General features: G+C 42.2%; 1 protein-coding gene across 1 annotated transcript in view; it reads right to left on the reverse strand.

Moving 5' to 3' along the window:
- Positions 1-233: 233 nt before the first annotated feature.
- The window catches only part of LOC310798399 (NACHT, LRR and PYD domains-containing protein 12-like), a gene marked incomplete at both ends in the record, with an annotated part of 101,429 nt that continues 81,287 nt past the window's right edge, over positions 234-20,375 (reverse strand). Inside the window, 5 exons of the mRNA XM_083660953.1 lie at positions 234-288; positions 3,418-3,516; positions 10,170-10,349; positions 12,224-12,403; positions 15,354-15,524. Of these exons, the coding sequence (XP_083517079.1) occupies positions 234-288; positions 3,418-3,516; positions 10,170-10,349; positions 12,224-12,403; positions 15,354-15,524 (685 nt within the window). The remainder of the gene's footprint in view (positions 289-3,417; positions 3,517-10,169; positions 10,350-12,223; positions 12,404-15,353; positions 15,525-20,375) is intronic.

Consider the following 20,375-nt stretch of genomic DNA (forward strand, 5'->3'; position numbering starts at 1 on the left):
CAGGCATCTGATGGAGAGAACAAGACACAATATAGCAGCAGCTTCTCATCTAATACACCTGTTCTGTTTGTTGATTTATTGACAGTCCATTTCTTAGCAGCTTGGCACACATGATATCAGCCATCATCCTTATTCACAGTAGGATCTGAAATCATGGATTTCACATACTGTGCTGTAGATGGACTTTGCATCTCAATAGTAGAATGTGTGTTGCTTTGTTTTCATGAATCAAACTAAATACACTTCCTCACACCTGGGTTCGACGACGGATCTGCATGTTCTCGCACACTGGAGGAATAAACAGAGAATAAGTCAGATCAGCAGATTAACTTTGATGATGGAACCATGGACATTTAATAACATTCCGTATGAAGGATTCCCACAATCCCACTCATATCCAACATTCAACATCAAACAGATTCCCCAGCTTCTCAGTCTGGCTGCTAGTTTTCTGCTGCATTCAGGTCATATTGAAAGAAGCAGAATAGCAGGATTTAGTTTCTTGTTTTACCCTTATTTATACAGGGGGAGTCTCACTGTGGTCTCTACCCTGTAGAGCTCGACAGTCACGTGACTTTTCGTGACGTTTTGCGCCCCGGAAGCAGGCCCGTATCTAGACTGCCACACTAGGGTGGGCTGGTAGGGGGCAACTTTGGCGGTAGGTTGCCAGAGGTTGTGGGTTCGGGGATGGGGATTAAATTGCATTATATTCAGTGGCGCTGAAAGTCCTTTTAGGTAGGAATGGACTCTCGGTGCTGCCTGCAAGGGCAGCGCCGAAGAAAATTTGACGTTTTTTGGACTTTCATCCAAGAATATTTAATTTTAAATTAACATTAGGATTATAGGCTACTGTTGTGATGTCATTATTCAGTATCTTCTCCTTTTCTCACTCACTTTCATGTAACCACCTGCTCTCCCTGTAGTCGTTTTACACTACAACAGACAGCAACACAGGCATAAACACTGAACCAAATTGTTCCAGTAGGAGTCACCATTCTGTTTTGGGTCACCAAACTGTAACTAGGAACTTTCACTCAGGTGACAGGCCAATGTTTACATTATTATTGTCAAAACTATTAGCAAACTATGTACAAACTAACTATTTACATAACTATTGCTATATTTCCAAGACGTTTAGTCTTATTTAAACTCAAACTGAAAAGTGACAAAGAAAACTACTTTGAAAGCAGATTGACTTACCCTAAAAATAAATAAAAATACTCCATCCAGTTTAAAATAATCAACTCCATAACATTTCTTTTCATTGGATGATCTTATTTCTCAAATCAAATTAAAGACTAACCCAGTGAGACTTCTCACCATAGCTACAAACTATACTTGCCATTTAGACTTCAAAACTATATTTACTTGTAGTCCAATTCAAACCCAAACTGAAGTGACAAAAAAAACAATCTTTAAATCAGATTGACTTACCCTAAAATTAAATAAAAAGCCTTCATCCTTAGTTTAAAATAATAAATTCCATAACATTTTATTTCCCATTGGATGAGCTTAGTTCTCAAATAAGATTAAACCCTAATACAGTGAGATTTCTCACCATAGCCAATATTTACAAAACTAGAAGTCTTATTCAAACTCAACCTGGAAAGTGACAAAGAAAACAATTAAATCAACTAATCAAGCCTACAATATATTCAGAATTCAACTTAACTATTATATTTGGGGCAGGGCTTGGTACAAGAGTCGGAGCAGCAGCAGTGCTTGTGGACGGTACAGGTCTAATAACGTTCTCCGGAGTCTCTGCTGATGTGCTGGCGGCAGCATCGCTAGACAGGAGAAGCAGCAGCACAGGGCTTTGGTATGAGAAAGCGATACATCATCAACGCACAGCAGTGTTGTAAATCGCTTTGAATGAAGTAAGTGAATGTCATGCAATGTACGTCAAGCTATGAGCTTTCGCTAGCAGCACAGCATTCACGAACTGAGAGAAAGATTATTCTTCCTAGAAAAGTCACCATGGTGTGTGTGGAAGAATACTAATCGCCGATTGGTTCTCTACTGCTGAGGGCGTGTCTTTGGGTAGGGGTTTGCTGACAGACACATCATTTCTCCACAGTTGAGTCTGGGCAGCGGAGACCGATAGTCGAGTCTGTCTGCTCTGTGTTTCTCAATACAGTACATGAGTCGAGAGGACTTTGGGGGCGGGCTGAAGCTCAGTGCCCACCCAATCAGAAGCTAGAATCGCTACTGGTATTTTCTGTGCAATTTTTCCATTGGCTGGAGGTGAAAATAAACATATTTTCCCAACTTTTGATTGGGTGGGCAAGACTCATGTCTGCCCATAGCTAGAATCGGCCCCGCCCAGAAGTAAGTTCCCCATTCATTTTCTCCATAGACATCTCGAAAAAATCCTTGGTAACACTTTATAATAACGTTCAGTCATACGTCATTTATAAGCCTTTAGGTAATGATGAACGTTAGTTCAAAACATGAATACACATTTGTAGATGATTAATAAATGTTATGTTAACATATACAAATGTGTTGTAAGTCATCTATACACTTTTAGATAGATATAAATAAAACATTCCTGTGTAGAAAACCTGTAGAAAGCAGCTGAAGCCAACAGGCTGCCAGGTTCAAAAAGACATAACAAGGACAAACCAGCACTCATTAATATGAATGACAACATGCTGCTGCTTCAATAAACAAGCAGAGACTGAAGAGTGAGTTAGTGAGTGGAGGCTTTTCTTCACTATAAAATAAATCAGTACACACACACACACACACACACACACACACACACACACACACACACACACACACACACACACACACACACACACACACACACAGGTGAAATTAACCTAGCATCTTCTTCCTGTGAGGCAACAGCGCCCTCCACCACCATCAGTGAGAAAAGTAGCCATTGATGTGGTTGAGGATGAAAGGCTCCTCCAGTCAGTTTTCCTGCCTGTAGAAGCATTGGTGTTCTATGAAAACCTTCTAATATCTATCTCGTATAGTCACACACCTCATCTGATTTGACCAAAGAACTGACATTGAGAAGAACCAAAGGCTAATAGCTTGTTCCACTGCAACATATTATGTTTAATATGATGTGTTCTGAACATTCTGTGTAATTACCAAATGAATAATCATATTTTAAATTCCTTCGTTGCCTCCGAAACTCTGATATCAAAGTTTGTCCTCCATAGATGATGGAGGCCATTTTGGAGCCATTTGGACATGTGTCTTTAAAACAATGGAGTTCATCCAAAGTTCATCTTCATTCATTTGAAGAGACCAGGAATGTGTGAAGACAATAGGAAGACAATATGAGTCCTAAGTCTGATTTCAGATGAAATGACTCTATATAGACGTCCCCAAATTAAGTTTCACCACAATATTCTTATAATATTCATGTCAGCACATCATTAAAAAATTCTGTCTGACCTCTGAGTCTCCAGTCTGCAGTGTCGACTCTCCAGAAGATCACACAGGTGCTTCACTGCTGACTCCTTCAGCTCCTTGTTGTGACTCAGGTCCAGCTCTCTCAGATGGGAGGAGGGGTTGGACTTCAGAGCTGAGGCCAGAGAAGCAAAGCTGCTCTCTGACAAGTTGCAGTACACCAATCTGAATAAAGAATAAAACACGTAGATATAAAATAAAACATTCCTGTATAGAAAACCTTCATAATCCACTCAGAGCTGCAGAGGTTTTAAATCAGAGGAGGTTTTTCCAGTGATGCATAGGAGGATGGTCCTCCTCTATTAGATTTAGGATTTTATATAAAAAAAATTATCTTTTTTTTTTTTTTTTATATATTTTTCATTTTTCATTTTTCATTTTTTTTTAAATAATAAAATATCAATCAAATGTGTTTTTTCTTATGTGCAGACGCTCATTTTTTCATTCATTATATTCTTATATGCTTAAAATGCTTCAACAACAGTGACCTGAACTGATGGAAAGGAGAGCTCCATGCAGAGAGTCACTCTGGCCCTGGTCCCAGCATGGGGTAGGCAGATAAAAAAACATTCGCCCTGTGGGCGTTTATTTATTTGGTAATTTATCTAATGAAAAATATGATTGGTTGAAAAACCCTTGCAATTCACAGAGAACACGTGAGAGTGATGTGTTTTCCAACCAATAAGATTGAGCTGGAAGGGAGCATGCCCTTAGCCCGGTGAAACCAGGTGAAATCTAATTGGTTGTTGGTTGGATAGATTGCTGACATTGATTGACATTGTATTGTCCACTGCCTGGTCTCTCAAGCTGAATCAAAGTAGGAAGTGAAATCCACTGCCTGTGATGACCTGACAGGAAGGATTTACGACTTTTACTGAGACAGTAGCAGCATATTATATTTACCCCTTATTTTTATTTACTTTTTTATCAATCAGTAAGTGTTCACAAGCCAGACAGTCGTTGCATTGGATTACACCCAAAACGAGTTTCGAGTTGCGGGAGCCTTGCAGTGCGCTGCGCGATACCGGGCTTTTTGCAATGTCAGAAAACTGGAATATTTGCAACGTCTCGACTGCAGCGTTTCCACTACAGACAGCATGGATATTCAATTTGATTTTCATTTCATTTGGAGACGCGCATTGGAGACCAGCTCATGGTGAGCTGAACGGTTAAAAATGTGTGTCAGGAGTGGGTTAATTGCTTGTTAAAGCAGTTAGTCAGATTATGCCTGACATTATTGTTGTCAAGTAGCAATGATTGAAGCTTGATGTGCTGAGCTCAATCAAGCTAATTAATAATAATTTGCACTGCTCTGGCTGTCATTAGGCATTGATTAACTGAATGCTATACTGTTACTTTGAACATCCATTTGCAATGATTCTGGCTGGATATTATTAACTATTGTAAATTTGTCACAATGAATGCAATTTGTGCACAATGTGTAAATACATTTGATATTGATTGTTTAGGCCTAATTATTTGTAAAGTCACAACACATTAGAGATGTGTGTAGTTCTTCATAGATTTAGCCTCTTCATTTTGCTCTCAAATGCACCAGGTTGACGAATTTTACTTTAAAATGTACAAAATCTTCTTCCGGGGGAGAATCCCCCCGGACCCCCCTTGAAGGTCCAAGGCCCATCCCGCCAGCTACTTTTCCTATCTGGCTGGCTACTCAGAAATTTGGTGCACCTGCTGATATACTTTATAGGGCTATTCAGATTAAGTTGTTCATATTTTGTCTTGTATATCGGTCACGGAAGCTTATAGTTTATCCGCCGTTATAACACTGCCGGTGCCGCGTGAGAAAGCTGCCTCAAAAGTATAGTTTACCCACCTTTTTTTTTACCACTACAGCACTGAGTGCAGCACTGTGCAGGGGAAGACACACTCTCGTTCCAGATGCAATAAAGTGTAATTTAACGCTATTTGACAACAGTTTCGGTCATAGACTTTGTCAAGTATCATACAAACAGTGCAAGACAGCCATTATAAAGACAGGTGGGCTGATTGAATGGACAACACCTGTCTTGTGAAAGCACACCTGAGTGTGAGACATCATAGGATCAGTCATGCAGTAATAGGCTACATTTTCGGTACTGGCGCAGATTAATCAAAACATTGATGTCACAGGTAGGCTGTATACCATAATATATCATGAATCTATGTGAATAAATAGATTTATATAAATAGTAATCACAGCCTAATGCATAGAGATAAATCCTGAAACCTTCTCGCAACAGTTCTAGCCTAAGCCAGTGGTTTTCAAAGTGGGGTCCCCAGCAAAAAGGGGGGATAATCTATTTTCACTATAATTCCATGCCATCCATAAGTAACACAATCTAAGATAGTGTAGAAGTGAGTAACTAGGATTATAACCATAACAGCACAAATAATTGACAAAAATCTCGAAATAAATATACAGTATTTACTCTGAGAAATGAAATAATGAGAAAAGGAACAATTATTGATGGTTAAAACTGAATAATGACATCACAACAGTCTAATCCTAATGCTAATTTAAAATGAGATTTAGGCGTTTTGGGCAAAAGAGAAAAAAAAACGCTGAATTTTTTTTCGGCGGCGACCTTTGGTCGCCACCGAAGCTACCTCCCCTGTTACCAATCTCACCAGCCGCCACTGTTTTAAATATACATGTTTATAAAATGGTGAAGTCAACTGAAAGCAGCTGAAGCCAACATGCTGCCAGGTTCAAAAAGACATAACAAGGACAAACCAGCACTCATTAATATGAATGACAACATGCTGCTGCTTAAATAAACAAGCAGAGACTGAAGAGTGAGTTAGAGAGTGGAGGCTTTTCTTCACTATAAAATAAATCAGAAGAAACAAATAAAAAAAGATGAGAATGTAAATTTGTGGCTGGTGGAACAAACTTCCACTTGAAAGAGTGGCATCACTCAGCTCAACACACAGAGCTAAACATGGACATTGTAGCCTACTTGCAAAAAGATTGTTTTTGTGTTCCTGTAGTCAGAGTTTCAGGGCCGTCAATCCCCCGTGCCAAACACGTTTCTATTTATCAGTAGGGCTGGGCGATATGACCAAAATGGCATATCCCAATATAGGTAATTTAATATCCCGATAACGATATACATCACAATATAGCATATTTCTGTAAATTAAATTTATAGTTTATATAAAATGACCACATGGCCATTTATTTATGTAGCGGTTAAACCAGTTAAATGTCCCATTCCGTGCAAAAGCTGTTTTTACTTGTAAATGCATATACTGTACTGCTGTCATCCCTCCCTGTAATGAGTGGTCACAAGCTCAGAACTGCCACAGTTGGATTTGTCCCTATCCAGCTTCCCCCTGCAGTCTCCTTCAAGCCACACCCCCAAACGCTTCGTTTGCCCAGAGAGGAATTGGGACGTCACGAGCTTCCTCACGCATACTGCGCGGGTCTCTCTCACACAAGCTATCTGCACCATTTTGTCTATAGCCACAAAATTAACACTTCTAGCTGGAGCGACGCCAACTGTACGTGATCCAGCAACTGTGGAGGTGCATTCGGGAGTCTAGGCATTTTGAGATGTCCTCTTTAGCGTAGCAACGTTAAGTTAGCGATAGCGTTAGTTGTGGACACAACCCAGCGTGCTGGTCCACAGACGCTAATCTGATTGGCCGCTGGGAGCCAGGGGCGGGCTCTCCCTCAGCGGCCAATGGGAACTGTTAGTTCTGAATATATTATAGAAACAGACCATTCTTGGGACGCAACGAGATGAGGAAGTGACGACTCCGTCACAACAAACGGGGTTGCTATATTTTCGACAAATTAATCCAGAATCATGTTTTATGGACCAGAGAAACACGTTTTTAAGAGGTTACAGCTGCACGAATTGGGACCTTTAAAATTTTGTCAATATCAAATCCCACAAAGGATACATGCATTCAGAATACAGATAAGCATGGCTATTCTTTACAACACAAACAAATGTATAATTAGTTGCAGGGCAGTAGAATGAAACACAAACTGAACCACACCAGCTCAATTTTCAAAGATTACATTAGAGCAAAACGGGTAGATTAAAAGTTATTTATAGTTCAGTCCAGTTCTCTCAGTTCATTTATAAAGGAACAAAAATCCTCTACTTTGGGATTTCCATGTTACCAGTTCAGTTCACTCAACAAACATACTCCACTCCGGGATTTCCCGGTTATCTAACAAACAACTCAAGGAAAGCTATACAGTCAATGGCTATAAGCTAAAGCTAACTATCTAGCTTTAGCAAGCTAGACGTGTGGTTGTCGGCTCCTCAATGGATTTCCTTGGGATGACAAGAGGATGAGAGGAGACGTTTTGCCAGGTTTAACATTACGAGGACGCACGCAAATATAGAAACACAGACTTAACACAGTGCAAATGCCTGTGTCGACTAGGCAGACGTAACTTCTTCCTGCTCTTTACGATTTGTGCCACTCAGCTTGTTGACAGAGTCTGGTGCGTGTGTGGACTGTGGACGTGAGTGTAAAAAAAACACAGAATGACGAAAGCACAGCGTCGTCCAAATGACGGACAATATTGCCATAAAGAGTGTGATTTGCAACACAACGATATAAATGATAGAGCATCATATGAAACGATGGACATTTTCTATCGTGAAAATGATATATTTCGTCATATCGCCCAGCCCTATTTACCAGTTTTATTTATATTTATTTTTTAACTAAAGGGCACAACCCAGATCTCTGTCTTTCCTCAGTGTGATTACTCACCAGCAGAGGGCAGGAGAGTTTGAGTTGCTATAAGCCTTTAATGAAACCTCTACCTAAGACATGTATCATGGCAGAGGACAAACAAGTTTCACAAAACACAAAATCAGAACCAATGGAACCCCCCAAAAACTCAACAAAACAACACCAGTCAAAACAAAACACATCAGTCATGGACAATCATACACACTGTCAAGCCCTCCTCATCCCAACTCTGTGTTACATCCTGCTACTTCCTTTACTTTATTGTATTTAGCAGACACCTTTGTCCAAAGCGACTTACAACATCACATCTCATCAGGACACAGAAAAAATAGAAAGTAATTAATATAAAAACCATAAAAAACAGAAACATGCAATACAATCAATACTCAGCAGGTTGAAACGACTCTCTGGACAGAGAAAATGGGCGTGAACAGGCGAAGAAAGAGAGAGAGAGAGAGAGAGAGAGCGAGAGAGAGTAGAAGGGAAGCTTGCACTGTGTCAACACGGAGGATTTCTACTCTCGTCAACAGCGCTGTGCTGTCCTCGTTTCTCTCTCTCTCCTCTCGCCTCTTCATATGCACATTTTCTCTGTCCCACAGTAAACCCCGGAGAATAATAGTCATGTATAGAGTCGTTTCCATGTTGCCAAACACTATTGCAGTTTGAGCCTTCCCGCAGACGGCAAAACAAGCAGTTTTATTAGCGAACGTGTATTGACGATGCGGTGCGGAATTGCCCTGTGTAGTTACACTGATAGTTGTTTGAGGACATTGCTCGAGCTGTAAACAAGACTATCTCGGCGAGTACTCGACCAATTTGAAAAAAATATGTCACGATGAGTCCCTTAGACACATACAGTGTGAGGAGTCCCTTAGACACATACAGTGTGAGGAGTCCCTTAGACACATACAGTGTGATGAGTCCCTTAGACACATACAGTGTGGAAAATAGGGTCCAGGTTGAAAAAAAAACAAATTCTCCTTTAAGTCCACCACAGCACACACACACACACACACACACACACACACACACACACACACACACACACACACACACACACACACACACACACACACACAGGTGAGATGAACCCAGGATCATCTTGCTGCGAGGCAACAGCTCCACCTTGCTGCCCTCCACCACCATCAGTGAGAAAAGTAGCCATTGATGTGGTTGAGGATTAAAGGCTCCTCCAGTCAGTTTTCCTGCCTGTAGAAGCGTTGGTGTTCTATGAAAACCTAATATCTATCTCGTATAGTCACACCTCATCTGATTTTGACTGTGTAATATTATGTGCTCTGAACGTTCTGTGTAATTACCACATTAAAGGAGAATTTCGGTTTTTTACACCACGGTCCTCATTTCCAGTTTAGAATATGATGTTTTACTCACCGAAATAGTTTGGCTTCTTTCGGATGCCCAGGGAAGATTTTGAGCTCCGAGTACACTCTTCAAACAGGCTAGAACCGCTAGAACGGGAGCCCACGGGGCATTATGCACGGCAGTGCACGCGCTCTCTAAATGACACTTTTTCTGTCAGATCACGGTTCATTATGCTTGTAAATATAATTATTTAGCTAATAGCTAGAAGCTAGGCTAACAACAACACCGCAGTCACCGTTGATCTGCCCCGGATGGGGTTACAGTGCCCATCTCCCCCCTCTGTGAAACCACTTCTTCAGAGAAACCACAGAAGGGGGACGATACGCATTGTAACCCCAACTTCGTTGCCTCCAACACTCTCACATCAAAGTTTGTCCTCTATAGATGATGGAGGCCATTTTGGAGCCATGTGGAGCCCTGTGTCTTTAACACAATGGAGAATATCATCACCAAAGTTCATCTTCATTCATTTGAAGAGACCAGGAATGTGTGAAAACAATAGGAAGACAATGTGAGTCCTAAGCCTGATTTCAGATCAAATGACTCTATATAGACGTCCTCAAATTAAGATTCACCACAATATTCATATAATATTCATGTCAGCATATCATTAAAAAATGCTGTCTGACCTCAGAGTCTCCAGGCTGCAGTTTGGACTCTCCAGAAGATCACACAGGTGCTTCACTGCTGACTCCTTCAGCTTGTTGTTGTGACTCAGGTTCAGCTCTCTCAGATGGGAGGAGGGGTTGGACTTCAGAGCTGAGGCCAGAGAAGCACAGCTGATCTCTGACAAGTCGCAGTCCCTCAATCTGAATAAAGAATAAACATGTAGATGTAAAATAAAACATTCCTGTATAGAAAACCTGATTGAAACCATGTTTCATAATCCACTCAGAGCTGCAGAGGTTTTAAATATACATGTTTCTAAAAGGTGAAGTCAACTGAAAGCAGCTGAAGCCAACAGGCTGCCAGGTTCAAAAAGACATAACAAGGACAAACCAGCACTCATTCATATTAACACATTCACTGCCAACAGTTTTTTCAATCCTGTAGGTAGCTTCTGCCAAGGTTTTTTTTGAGGATTCTGGCTCATCTTTCAAGAGCCGAGGATTATTTTCTGCTAGGACTTTGTGAACACAAAATATCTCAAAAGAACTAATAGAATGTGTGCTTTCTCTGTCTAAAAGAGTTAGTTTGTAGAGTTAGTAGTTATGTAGGCATTAGCAGTTGAAAATGAAAGCTGAGATAAATGCCTTTTTGTGAAATTCGATAGAACAGGCAGAACAGTCACTTTAACCATTTATTTTTGGCATCAGTGAGACATCACACATCTAAACAATATAGTTCTGAACAGTAATTTCCTCCATAACAGCACCCCCACCCCCCTCTCCTTCAAACTCCTCCCTCCGTGGGTGTGTCTCTGGTGGCTTTGCAGCGTTTGTCACAGGCGAGTCTCTGCTGCCTGGCTGCTGGCGGCCGCTCGTCGGGCGAGTCTGGATGGGGCTCGTTCGTTTCTGGGTTTTCGGTTGTGAGCTGGGATGAATCTGCGTGCGATTCTGGGCTTTCTGCTGGTGTTTCAAAGTGTGTTGCACCCAGTCTATTTTTGGAACCCCCCACCGTTGTGCGCCACCGTTGTGCGCCAGCGCGAAAGCGTTTTCGCCAAACCATTCTACAGTATGAGAATGGCTTCCTCACGCTTTTCCCTGCAGTTTTGGCTCGGCTTTCTCTAGTCTGGAGAGCACTGTCGCCACTTAGTGGGTCAGTGGAATGGGTTGTACACGTTCGGTGGCTCCCATATTTTTATAGGAGATGTAAAAGGGTTAGATCCACGTCCCACCGTCAAAAAAAAAAAAAGAATTTTTTGACGAGTTAACTCGTCCACGGCAGTCAACCGTTGTTTTTTTTTTGACGAGTTAACTCGTCCACGGCAGTGAACGTGTTAATGACAACATGCTGCTGCTTCAATAAATAAGCAGAGACTGAAGAGTGAGTTAGTGAGTGGAGGCTTTTCTTCAATATAAAATACATCAGTAGAAACAAATAAACACACACACACACACACACACACAGACACACACGGTGGCTGGTGAAATGAACCTAGCATCTTCTTGCTGTTAGGCAACAGCGCCCTCCACCACCATCAGTGAGAAAAGTAGCCATTGATGTGGTTGAGGATGAAAGGCTCCTCCAGTCAGTTTTCCTGCCTGTAGAAGCGTTGGTGTTCTATGAAAACCTTCTAATATCTATCTCGTATAGTCACACGCCTCATCTGATTTGACCAAAGAACTGACATTGAGAAGAACCAAAGGCTAATAGCTTGTTCCACTGCAACATATTATGTTTAATATTATGTGCTCTGAACATTCTGTGTAATTACCAAATTAATAATCATATTTTAAATTCCTTCATTGCCTCCAAAACTCTGACATCAAAGTTTGTCCTCCATAAATGATGGAGGCTATTTGGGAGCCATGTGTCTCTAAAACAATGGAGAATATCATCACCAAAGTTCATCTTCATTCATTTGAAGAGACCAGGAATGTGTGAAAACAATAGGAAGACAATATGAGTCCTAAGTCTGATTTCAGATTAAATGACTCTATATAGACATCCTCAAATTAAGATTCACCACAATATTCATATAATATTCATGTCAGCACATCATTAAAAAATTCTGTCTGACCTCAGAGTCTCCAGGCTGCAGTGTGGACTCTCCAGAAGATCACACAGCAGCTTCACTCCGGAGGCTACTGGAATGTTGCCACTCAGGTCCAGCTCTCTCAGATGGGAGGAGGGGTTGGACTTCAGAGCTGAGACCAGAGAAGCAAAGCTGCTCTCTGACAAGTTGCAGTACTCCAAGGAGCTGTACCAACCAGGTCAAAACATCTGCATTGATGAGGGTATGATGCTGTGGAGGGGCCGTCTATCTTTCAAGGTGTACAACCCACAGAAGCCGGTGAAGTATGGAATCAAATCCTACATACTGTGTGACTCTGCCACAGGGTACTGCTTCAACATGCAGCCTTATGTTGGGGTACCTAGCACTCTGCCAGACACTGTGTTCTCGCTCCTTGATCGTCTTCAAGGTCATGGTTACACGCTCTACATGGACAACTTTTACAACTCTGTTGCACTGTGTGAGCGTTTACTGCGAGCACAAACCAATGTCTGTGGAACGCTGAGGAAGAATAGGGGGGAACCTCAGATCATCAGGGAGGTGACAAAGACTGACCTGGGGGTGGGGGAAAAAGTTGTGCGTCACAATGAGAGGGTTATGGTTTTAGCTTGGCAGGACAAACGGCTGGTAAAGATGGTGACAACCTGCCACCAAGACAGCATGCAGAGCGTTGACGTGTGGCAGAAGGGACAGAAAAACAAAGTTGCTCAGCTCAAGCCAGAGTGTGTTGTGGCATACAACTCCTCCATGAATGGGGTGGATAGGTTGGACCAAAACATTGCCTACTACCCCTTCATCCGGAAGACACTGAACTGGCCCAAGAAGTTTGTAGCCTATCTGTTCCAAGTGTGCATCTTCAACGCCTACATCCTCTACAAAGCCAGGAACCCAGGGGAGTGTAAAACCCTCTTGGAGTTCATGCAGAGGGTGGTGAAGTCATGGACCTCAAAGCGACCTGTGCCGGAGGAGGAGGAGGAGGAGGAGGAGGAGGAGGAGGAAGTTGCAGTTGAGGGGGGTGGGGCACGCAGGGCACCATACAACACCGACCCAGACGGCAGGCTCGATACCCCGATTAGCAAACACAAGCTGGAATACCTGATGCCCACCAGCAAACCAAGACCATCAAGAAGGTGTAGGGTCTGCATACGCAGGGGCCAGCGCAGAGAGACCAAAATGTGGTGCAAGACCTGTCGTGTCCCCTTGCACCCAGGAGTGTGTTTCATAGCTTATCACACTCAGCTGAACTACTCTGGATAAACACACACACACATACATAACTGTACATCATAACAATAACTTTGAACTGGACTTGCATCGTTGCAGCATCCCATACATACATACATACATAACTGTACAAATTTATTTTCTTTTTTTCTCAAAATAACTGTGAACTGTACTTTGAACATTTGAACTGTTCTTTGAACATTTTTGGTCAAGAGGATTTGAATTTGAATTATTCAAGAAAGTTGTGCATTTTGAAATGCTTACACACGTGTTGTACACACGTGTATAGCGCCACCTATGGATGAATCCTGGCCATTCTTTCTGGCATAGTCACTCATGGTCTGTATGCATGGTCTGTGCCGTATGTAAATTTTTAAAAATTTTGGTGAAGGGGTTTTTGAATTATTCAATAAAAACTTTGGAAACAGCCAAAGTGACGATCCCACAGAGCTGATGGTTGCAGCTAAAAAATAATATTTTGCCATCAAAATTCCTTTGTTTTTGCTGTTTTATTGAAGGAAATGACTGTTCAAATGTTTTAGGTGTCACTACATCAGAAAATATTAGCTTCAGAGTCAGTGATGTGCTTGAAATGCTTCATTTCACAAAAGGCTCATTATCTCAGCTTCTAGTTTGAAACGTCTGTTTTTGGTGAAACCAACCTATCTTCTCCTGCTGATAACTAAAGAACGGAAAATGATATCAATAAACTTTTTTTTGCTGATGATACAAGAGAGTCTCATCGTTCTTTGGGCGTGTTCGGTGTTTACATAGTAATATCACACAATATTCTGTGGGTCTTGAGTTATCACTGAAAACGCTCTGAAAGGGCTGGCACTGGGAGCATCCGTTTTCCAGAAGTGGCTGGCACTCAATGAGTTAAGAGTGTCTCTGCAACCTGCCTCCATACCGCCCAGCCTTTCACATCAAGTCATTTCTGGATCCACTGGAGTCTAAGCTGCTGTTCTACTGGACAGGTGTATTAGCTCTTGGCCAACCTCCTCCCTTGGTAAATACAGAAGACTTTGTGGGATCCAGTGATGATAACCTCCCCAGAAAACATCAAGCAGGTGTCCTGGCAACTGGGCAGGTCTGCCCTCCTTGTGCCTTTAATGCTCTATCTGTGCAGGTCTAGTAGGCTGGAGCTGTGAGCTGCTCCAGGAGGTGTGGGTGTGGCCAATCAGGAGGATTGCCGTTAGCTGGGTCCTCATCAGCTGGAGGCCTTTAAATATGTGGCAGGACCTCCATTCAGTGTCTGCTTGTAGTACCGTATGGTCAGTACGAACGCCTGCCAAGAAATTCTGAACCTTTTTGCAAGGACAACTATTACTTTATGCTTCATCTCTCAGAGCCGAGCCACAGCTCCACCTGGACTGTCACAGCTGAGCCACAACACCATCTGGACTGCCACAGCTAAGCCACAGCTCCACCTGGACTGCCACAGCTAAGCCACAGCACCATCTGGACTGCCATCGGAGCCTCTGCTCGTTTTGGACCTAAAGACTGCACATTCTCAGTGTAACCTGTATTAAGGCTCTATCTAAGTTTTCCTTAAAGTAAAACGTTTGTTTAAATCATCGATCACGTCTCTGAGTCTCTGTCTGCATGAGAGAGAGAGAGAATTAAAGCATACAACGCTGAAAAACATTTATGCAGCTATTTTGTACAGTATACTTTTCAAATTCACCATAGAAAAAAGTGATAGACAGACAGGCAGTTTGGAACAGACCCATAACATCTAATTATGTTCAAACAAATAAAAGGATGGATGAGGCTTCAGGTACCAGGGGAGAACAACGGATGTGCAGGACCCCATCATGCGGCTGTGTTCACCTTAGGACGGACACACACACACACACACACACACACACACACACACACACACACACACACGAAATGAACCCTATCTGACCTCAGAGTCTCCAGTCTGCAGTGTGGACTCTCCAGAAGATCAGACAGATCAGACAGATCCTCCAGCGTGTTCCAACTCAGGTCCAGCTTTCTCAGATGGGAGGAGGGGTTGGACTTCAGAGCTGAGGCCAGAGAAGCAAAGCTGCTCTCTGACAAGCAGCAGCTCCAAAATCTGAATAAAGAATAAAACATGTAGATATAAAATAAAACATTCCTGTATATAAAAGCTGATTGAAACCATGTTTGATAATCCACTCAGAGTTGCAGGTTCAAAAAGACATAACAAGGACAAAGCAGCACTCATTAATATGAATGACAACATGCTGCTGCTTCAATAAACAAGCAGAGACTGAAGAGTGAGTTAGAGAGTGGAGGCTTTTCTTCACTATAAAATAAATCAGCAGAAACAAATAAAAAAAGATGAGAATGTAAATTTGTGGCTGGTGGAACAAACTTCCACTTGAAAGAGTGGCATCACTCAGCTCAACACACCGAGCTAAACTTGGACATTGTAGCCTACTTGCAAAAAGATGTTTGTGTCCCTGTAGTCAGAATTTCAGGGCCGTCAATTCCCCGTGCCAAACACATTTCTATTTACCAGTTTTATTTATTTTTACTTTTTTAACCAAAGGGCACGGCCCAGATCTCTGTCTTTCCTCTGTGTGATTACTCACCAGCAGAGGGCAGGAGAGTTTGAGTTTTAACAAGCCTTTAATGAAACCTCTACCTAAGACATGTACATCATGGCAGAGGACAAACAAAACACAAAATCAGAACCAATGCGACCCCCCCAAAAAACTCAACAAAACAACACCAATCAAAACAAAACAGATCAGTCATGGACAATCATACACACTGTCAAGCCCTCCTCATCCCAGCTGTGTGTTAAAAAGCAGCTCTCCTCCCTCCAGCCTGCACACAGCTTCCCCCAGACACCACCTGCTCTGAAACACTCCCATGTCCTGCATCCTTTTGTAGTCCTCAAAGTCTATGGTTACTCTCACCCTAACCAGAGCCTTCAACAAGACTACAAGGCCTACTTGGACATCTGCATCCATTTCCCTCTACCTGCTAAGGTACACCGCCATCTTTGCTGCCCCAACAAGACATTTACAATATGCCCCATCCTCTGTTTGCTCTTGCTACACTGGAAACTGAAAATAAAGACAGAAAAAGTAAAAACAGCAGCAAGAAAATTAAAGAAAGAAGTCAGCATGTTGAAGAGAGGCCTGAGCCTCACACAGTCTCTGAAGCAGTGACTCAAGCTATTTTCACACATGAACTCCGGATCAGGTGAGGGTTGCTCCCCACTGAGCCTGCCCCGGATGATACGTGAAGTGTACCCTTTCACACATGAGGCATGTTGCATTCTCACATGAGTAGCACCTCCGCAGAGTTTGTAAAGTAGAGAGAAGGCGGGCGGCGGGGGTGCGGGAATTTGGGCATGACCACACAATGGGGAGTTGTGAAAACTAAAAATACATAATGGGCGATAACTGCCTAACGTTCATGGCATATAATCATTTGCGCATAACACCAGTAAGTAATTAATTAAACAACCCTACAACTCACGCCCAGATGCATCGATTTCCTCGAGTTGCAAGCACTACAAACAAAACAGGTCTTTGCTATGTTCAGTCCTAAAATGCATCAAACCTACTAGAATTATACAGAATACAGGAAGCTAGACGTTTTTACCTTCAAAATAAAATAAATGTTGTATTACTTAGTAACAAAAAATCAGAATGTCGACTCACTACGGGTTAAAATTGACTTTATTCTTCCAGTTTATCTCCGTTCTGTATCTTTCGAAACACACACAAAAAAACATTACACGTGCATTTACTTTATTTAATTGCCATTTTTGCGAAGGTTATACCCGGAAGTTTTCGTTTTATACTGCCTGACTTGACGCTACTTGGAATTTGCAGTTCTGCCATTGAATCTTCACAAACGCTGTGTAAACGTTAAATCAAAGACATGAACGCAACCAGATCCAGATACCCTAGCGATGTCCAATACTGGGAAGCGGGACGACCCTCGTGTCCAAAAATGCTTATTAAATGTGTGTGCTGTGCGAAGCAGACATGAAATCAGATCAGAGCCATGAGCCTTTCAATCCAGCAATCCAGCAACATGTTGGCTGTCGCACACGGAGCAGTTTGAGCTTCATTTGGAAACCAAATGGCATGATGTGTTTTTTGCTCGCTCATTCACATCGACTATTTATATAATAATGATCTGTCACGATGTCTCTGTCCTCATGCACTCACGAGCTGACTACTTCACAGAGCTCTGGGGGGGGGGGGGGACAATACGCTTCTGCGACTACGGCTGGGGCTACACCAGAGTCCTGCACCGGGTCGGGGTTCCGCGGGGCCCCGCCGGGTACCCGCAAAAAAACGCGGGGGCGGGTAAAAAATACACTTCTGTAAATTGGTGGGTCGGGCAGCGGGTAAAAATTAACTAAATGCGGACGGGCGGCGGGTGGAGCAACGACAACTTATGAGCCATGTATGTTTTTCTGTTGCACTCAGATGGAGGCAGGGGGTGTGTCTGGCAGGGGGGGTGTCTGGCAGCTGGCCTGACTCGAAGAGGAGAAAAGTTTCTGACGCACGTTTTTGCTTTGTTTACATAACCGGCATCGTTTCAAGTATGCGCATACTGTGCAATGTGTGACGCTATACGGACTGCACAAAACATTCAAAACTCAGCTGTGGTCAAGGTGATTGATTGGAGACAATACGAGTCGGACAGATAATATAGTAGGCTAACGTTAGCCTCCACTACAGTCAAACATATACACACTGGCTGTTTTCATAGCAACAGGCAACAACATGTCATGGATGGATAGCGTGAAAATGGAGAGGTCTCATCCCAACGTGGATTTACGTTCCTCCAACAGCAATCATAAAGGCAGTATGGATTATACCGGACATATTGGAAATAGCTGGTAAGTCACTTTGCTTGCTGTAACTGTCTGTGTCTGATAGCAGAGCTATCCAGCTGGTTAGTGAGCTAGCAGCTGCTAAAAGCTGACGAGACGAGTCTCGGCCAGAAAGACTGCTGTTCGTCTCCCGTGTGAAACGGTGGCAGTTTCGTTAGGTTCACTACAAAATGTTAGCACTGCAGATTAATGGTTATTATATATATGCGGTTCCGGATCGGAGCGCGGGTCTCATGTCTGCGGGGCGGGGTGGGTTGCGGTACTGATTGATCATATGTGACACCAGCTGGCCTTTTGACCCTCAATTAGGCCAAGGGCATTTTTCTGATTTTTACAGATTCTGAAATGGCAGACTGTAAGCTTTCAAATGATGTGTCACACATTGTAATCTGAAAAAAAATGAAGGAGATATGCTTATTTGATTGTTCACAATCTGGGAAGGTCTGGGGAGAAGAAACCTGAGAAAACCCCTCTCAAAGATTGTGAACTTTTCACACCTGGATGAGCCAGGCAGGGGGGAGTTAACAATGGCTCCTCATTTACATTGACCACTCCCAAACCATTAAGCAGTCAGTCTCTGTCACTGAGAATGACAGATGAGAGAGAGAGAGTGCACACAACTGTGGGTAATTTATTTTCACTATTATTCCACTATTATTCCATCCATAAGTAACAGAATAATAGATGGTCATGGGTGTCATACATTTCTGTATTAAAATATCTAAAAGCAAAAATGGGGGTCTGCGGTCTATTTTTAGGTGAAGTTTTGATGTGAAAGTTTGAGAACTATTGTCTTAAATGACCATGACCTTTTCCTTAAAGTTGTAAGCAGAAAACATATACCATTCAGTCAGTGAAAATGTGAAAATAAACTACAAAAATATTATCCTAAAAAGGCATTTATTATAACAAAAGGCATTTAATATAAAACCAATATTCAGTAATACCAGAGATGCTCACAAGTCATTTTTTGCAAGTCAAAGTCAAGTTTCAAGTCTTTGGTCACAAGTCCAAGTCAAGTCTCAGGTCTTTGGTCACAAGTCCAAGTCAAGTCTCAAGTATCTTATGGATGAGCGTTCTATCATCTGCTGCATGCCATCTGGTCTGCTTAGAACACTGCATAGCTAAAACTAAGGAATTCAAAGTATGTACTGTATTATCCTCACTCCTTTATCTATTAGCATACATTATCAGCATTGATTGGATGACATCAGTATAGATTTCCTTAATGTTAATGCACCAAAAAAATAATCAAAAAAATTAAGATTGTTCACAAGTAAAAAGTAAAAAAATTACAAACGACAGGACACGACAGGAAGTGCCTTGCTATCCAGGTCGGTTTCGTATGACATTCTTAACTAAACCACCAGTCCTACTTAACTAAAAGTTAAGTAAAAAAATATCAAAAGAACTTTGACTTCAAAAGCTCAAAAACGTTTGCGGCATTGCCAAACCCCCCCGGAGCAGGGCGGGGTCTTGAACGAGTCAAGTGGAGTGAGAGGGTTTTTTCAGGCTGGCTAGCGAGGCCTCCCAGCCTGTAGACATGCAGGTGGAGGGCATGTGATGTCTTGTGCTTCATCAGAACAGAATTCTCTGATCTTCTCAAAAAGATACTTCTGCCTGGCCATGTCCAGTCCAGGCGGAGTCTGTACAGGAAGAGGCTTTAATGGCGGACGGGCATCTACGTTGCGTAGCAGCTGAAACTCCACTGGTTCTGCTTCACAGTGTTCTCTGGCGACAACCACACCACACTCTGCGCATCAAAGCTGTAAAAGAAAGAAATGGCACATTTAAAATCTTAATAAAATAAAATAAAATAAAATAAAATAAAATAAAATGGGAATGATAATTACCTGAAGTGCTGGTAACTCTTTATCTGTGGCAGTTTTCTGAAGTATTTATGTCATCATAGCCGAGGTAATTCTTGTTCGTGCGTGGTTGTGTCTTCCTCTGCCGTGGGACCAATCCATTCTCTTTGTAGGATTTGATAAGGGCTTTCAGAAGCTTTGTGCTGATGCTGGAATAAACAAAATAAAACATTAATAATCAATCAGATCAATCAGTTTTATTTGCCTT

The sequence above is a fragment of the Poromitra crassiceps genome, assembly GCF_964638095.1.
Source record: "Poromitra crassiceps genome assembly, chromosome: 2".
Taxonomy (NCBI): Eukaryota; Metazoa; Chordata; class Actinopteri; order Beryciformes; family Melamphaidae; genus Poromitra; species Poromitra crassiceps.